We start from the raw sequence: 5,418 nt of genomic DNA on the forward strand, positions 1-5,418 counted from the left end.
ATTGTTAAGCATTTTCAATTAAATTACAGTTCATTCTCTAACAAAACCTACAGTGCCGAACAGAAGTATTGGCACAGTGAATTTTTCGAAATATATGCAAAGTTCTTTATTCTAATTTATTTTCGATAATTTTTTGTAAAAATATTGTTCATTCTACACCAAAAAACATTGTAATAAAATCTCTAAACTTTGTGCAAAACTCAGGAAAATTCATTAAATTTGCACACTTATTTGCAACTTTTTATTCAGATTCAGAAAAATTCTAAGTATGCAGTTTTATAGTCCATTCAAATGTAGAATAACAAGGTGCAAGTTTGAAGTCGCTAGAAAATCGCATTGATTTTTGGTAATTTCACGCAAGTTCTTCCATACAAAGTAATTCGACAATTATTTTTTGTATGGAGAAAATGAGCAACACCTTCCACTAAAAAAATGGCCAAAAATCAACGCGATTTTCTAGCAACTTTAAACTTGCACTTTGTTATTCTACATTTGAATGGGCTATAAAACTGCATACTTAGAATTTTTCTAAAAAATCTGAATAAAAAGTTGCAAATAAGTGTGCAAATTTAATGAATTTTCCTGAGTTTTGCACAAAGTTTAGAGATTTTATTGTTATGTTTTCTGGTGTAAAATGAACTATATGTAAACTACTTTTGCTTAATTTCTAGTTAGTATTTAGTTCTAAGATATAACTCTAGTCGAACACACCAAGTAGATGGTGTAGTGTGTTCGGGGCATTATGTACATAGTATAACAGTTAAGATGACACTTGTGAAGAGAAACGATTAGAAACAAAGAAACGAAGTAAATACAAAAAGTTAAGCGGCAAATCATTGTGCTGAGGAAAATTAATAAATTACAAATTATAAGCTTTAAATGTCGTTTCTCTTTATAGGTAAATAATTTAAGTAAACTATTGTGATAAGAATCAATATTAAATAATATAAACACTCTTTATAGAGAAACCCAATTGAGTTTATACATTTGTTGCTGTGTTAGGCGGATCGAGTTAAACAAATATTACAAAACGACATTTTTGCTAACATTTGAAGAATGGAGAAGCTTAAATTCGAATTTTTGGTAAAATCTGCTGAGGACGGAAAAACGAATATAATGGCGATAACCACAATCACCACAAGTGATGATAGAGTTTTTAAAATACCAGCAGAAATGCAGCCAGCAAGTTTACATGAACAATTAATAAATACACCAACTTATACAAAAATAAAAAAACACATTAAAAAGGAGACACCAAACAAGAAAAGTATGGATAAATGTAACGGAAGATTTAGCCGGAATTTATATGGATGATGATGGAAATATGCAGTTCAAAGATTACTTTCTTGAAGAGATACCGCCAACAAATCCCACTGCAGGTATTTCAGAGGAGTCACTGTCGAAAGTTTTAGAGAAGCTGAGTGCAACAAAAAAAAATTGTGAATACCCTAATTTGAAGAAAATTGCTGAAAAATTTGAGCTAGAAAAATTCTCTGCCAAAAACTCAAATGCTAACCAATGGATGACCATATTTGAAAGTGAGTGCGACCGCTTTGACATATGTAAAGATGAGGAGAAAATCGAAGTCTTGAGACTTTTCTTAGAAAAATCATGCTTGGATTGGTACAGCTCTATGCTTATTAAATTATCGTTAGCTTCTGAATGGGGAAAGTGGAAAGAAAACTTTTGTGGCACCTATGCAAATAAAGGATGGGCTGCGAGCAGATATGCAATCTCATTCAGATATAAAACAGGTTCACTTTTGGATTATGCTTTGAAGAAAGAAAGACTTTTATTAGAAATAAGAAAATCAATTGACACAGGGACATTAATTGATCTTATTGCAGAAGAGTTACCAAATTATATAGCCGACAGAATAGATAGAGAAAAAGTAGTTAATACAGAAGAACTTTACAGTGAGATTAGAAAACTTGAACATTTAGTATCCAGAAAAACTATAGATAGAAAGAACGTATCAGCTTCTTATTCGAAAGAAAAAGAAACATTTGAAAAGAAAAAACCATGCAAAATCTGCGAAAAAGAAAACAGAGGTACTCGTTATCATACAGAAGCTACATGCTGGTTTATAAATCAAAAAAGTGAAAAAGAGATAAAACATGTTAATAATAATGAATTGGAATGGGAATTAAATGATATGGATCCAAAAAACTTGTAGTGCCACCATTGATCAAAGTTAAATTATTAATAAATGGAATTATTGAAGTATATGGAATTTACGATTCTGGTTCGAATGTATCTTTAATAAATTCGCGTTTATTACGCTTTAAACCAAAAAATAAAGATTTTTATACTGCAAATTTGAAAACGATCAATGGTACAAAAAAGGCTGAGGGAATGATAACTATTAAAACTAAAATTTTTGACATTGAAAAAGAAATACAGGTTTTTGTAGTAAACGAAAAAAAATTTTAGCTACGATTTTCTGATTGGATTAGATTGCATAAAATCATTCAAATTAATACAAAATGAAAACCTAATTATATCCCAAAAATGTACACCTTGTAGAAGCAAACTCTCAGAACTACCTTCGAAGTCGAGAAATGAAAATTTAAATATAAGTAATTTCTATAGATTTCGCCGTCATGATAATCATAATGAATGCGAATTAAATTTCAACGAACATTTCGATACAGATAATTGCGACATTTCGGTTCAACATTTAGACGTTACAGAAAAGTCAGAAATAAGTAAACTAATAGAAAAATATAAAACTTTATTCGCTAAAGATAAATATGACATCGGTACGGTAAAAGATTACGAGGCACGTATAGATCTACTAATAGATAGGTATTGTAGTAAAATACCATATAGATGCACGATTGAGGATAAGAAAGAAATAGAAACACAAATTTCAAAATTATTGGAGAAGAATCTGATAGAAGAGTCGTATAGTTCATTTGCGGCTCCGGTAACATTGGCTTTTAAAAGAGAAGAAAATAGGAGAACAAGATTATGCATAGACTTTCGCGATTTGAATAAAATTGTAGTTCCACAATCACAACCATTCCCATTAATTGAAGACTTGGTAGATAAAACACGAAACTGTAAATTTTTCTCAACGCTTGATATAAACTCAGCGTTTTGGTCAATTCCATTAAGAATCGAGGACAGACATAAAACAGCTTTCGTAACACAAGAAGGACATTTTCAATGGACGTGTTTGCCCTTTGGCTTGAAAACATCGCCAGCAATTTTCCAAAGAATTTTAAGTAACATAATAAGAAAACATAAGCTTAGTGAATTCGCGGTTAATTACATAGACGACATTTTGATTTTCTCAAAATCTTTCGCAGAACATATGTCACATTTATCATTATTGCTTGAAGCAATATCGAAAGAAGGCTTCAGATTAAAACTATCGAAATGCACTTTCGCAGCAGATTCAGTTAAATATTTAGGTCATATCATCAAAAGGAATTCAATTAGCCCCTTAAAAGATAATTTGATATCAATAAGAGATTTTCCAACACCAAAAACAAGAAAAAATGTAAGACAGTTTTTAGGGAAAATAAATTTTTACAATAAATACATACCAAATATTTCCATAACACTGGACCCTTTGCATAACCTTCTCAGAAAAGATCAAAACTTTGTGTGGTCGGAAAAATGTCAAAAATCATTTGAAGAGATGAAAATACTACTTTGTTCTCAGCCTGTTCTAGCAATTTTTGATCCAAAGTTACCAATACATATATATACCGACGCAAGTCTGCTAGGAATCGGAGCCGTTTTAAAACAACCCCAAGAAAATAATGAAGAAAAGCCGGTGGCCTATTTTTCCAAGAAGCTCAATGAAGTACAAAAAAGAAAAAAAGCTATTTACTTGGAATGCCTTGCAATAAAAGAGGCAGTAAAATTCTGGCAACATCGGCTTATAGGGAGAAAGTTCATAGTTTTCACGGGCCATAAACCCTTAGAAAAAATGAATGTAAGAGCTAGAACAGATGAAGAGCTAGGAGATTTAACATACTACCTGTCACAATATGATCTTGAGATCAGATATTCTCCAGGAAAATATAACCTAGAAGCAGATTGCTTAAGTAGAAATCCGGTGTTAGAGTCACACGAAAATAATGACGAAGAATTAAAGGTTGTAAATTTTGTTACACTAGATGACATACAAAAAGATCAAGGAAAAAATGTTGAATTACGACATAAAAACCACATCAACTTCAAAAACAATATATATTACCAAAAAGTCGGAAAACAAGAAAAAATTGTACTGTCTGAACCATTTAGCATAAGATTAATAAAAAGTACGCATGAATATTATTGCCATATAGGTACAAAACAAACGCAGGATAAGATCAGACCATTCTATACAGCAAGAAATTTAACAAAAAATATAAAGAAAATTTGTGATAGTTGTGCAATATGCATAAAGAACAAATCAAGAGGACAAAAGAAGTACGGGCAGTTGTCTAAATTAGGTCCTGCCACTACTCCGTTCGAGATCGTTTCCATAGACACAATAGGTGGATTTGGGGGTTCACGATCAACAAAAAAATATTTACACTTGTTAGTGGATCACTTCACGCGATACGCTTATATTTTGACGTCCAAAACTCAAAACTCGAATGATTTTATAAAATTGGTTAAGAAAGTGTTAGAGCACCATGAAATAGGTATGGTTTTAACGGACCAATACCCAGGCATCAATTCTACAGAGTTTAAAAAATTTCTAGAAAAATCGAACATACCAATTATTTTCACTGCGGTAAACGCACCATTCTCAAACGGTTTAAATGAAAGACTGAACCAAACGTTGGTAAATAAAATCAGATGTAGAATAAATGATGGAAAAAATAGAGTGGCATGGACCACAGCGGCACATGAAAGTGTAAAAAGATATAATGAAGCCGAGCATACTGTAACTGGATTCAGTCCCAAATACTTATTAGAAGGAAATGATACTACTTTAGTACCAAATGAATTAAAACTTGCGAAAACATTAAAAAAAACTTGCACAAGATAGGAATCTAGCACTTGAAAACAGCATAAAATCACATAACTACAATAAAATACAATTTGATAAAACCCGAAACTATCATGAATTCATCGTGGGAGATCAAGTATACGTTCAAAATGGGAATCGTTTAAATAGGAAAAAATTGGATGAAATAAAAATAGGACCTTACAAAATTTTAGAAAAAATTTCAAATTCAATATATAAAGTAAATACCGGTCATAAAAAACCAGAATCAAACCTTTTTCATATCACAATGCTTATTCCCATTCCAAAGCATGAATACACGTAAACAAATCTTTAGATAGTAAGAAGATAGAAGTTAATGAAACGAGATTTTAAAAATCTCTTCCCCAAGGGGGGGGGAGATGTAAACTACTTTTACTTAATTTCTAGTTAGTATTTAGTTCTAAGATATAACTCTAGTCGAA

The 5,418-nt window shown here is 31.2% G+C and overlaps 1 protein-coding gene across 1 annotated transcript; it reads left to right on the forward strand.

Annotated features, from left to right (window-relative positions):
* The first annotated feature begins 641 nt into the window (after nt 1-641).
* Nucleotides 642-2,412, forward strand: LOC118749592. Its single transcript, XM_036484402.1, has 2 exons — nt 642-898; nt 964-2,412. Exon 2 carries the CDS (start codon nt 1,307-1,309, stop codon nt 2,174-2,176), a length of 870 nt encoding a protein of 289 aa, XP_036340295.1. The 5' UTR covers nt 642-898; nt 964-1,306; the 3' UTR covers nt 2,177-2,412.
* Nucleotides 2,413-5,418: the final 3,006 nt, after the last annotated feature.

This window comes from Rhagoletis pomonella, unplaced genomic scaffold, assembly GCF_013731165.1.
Source record: "Rhagoletis pomonella isolate Grant_MI unplaced genomic scaffold, Rhpom_1.0 Rhpom_scaffold_00021, whole genome shotgun sequence".
Lineage (NCBI taxonomy): Eukaryota > Metazoa > Arthropoda > Insecta > Diptera > Tephritidae > Rhagoletis > Rhagoletis pomonella.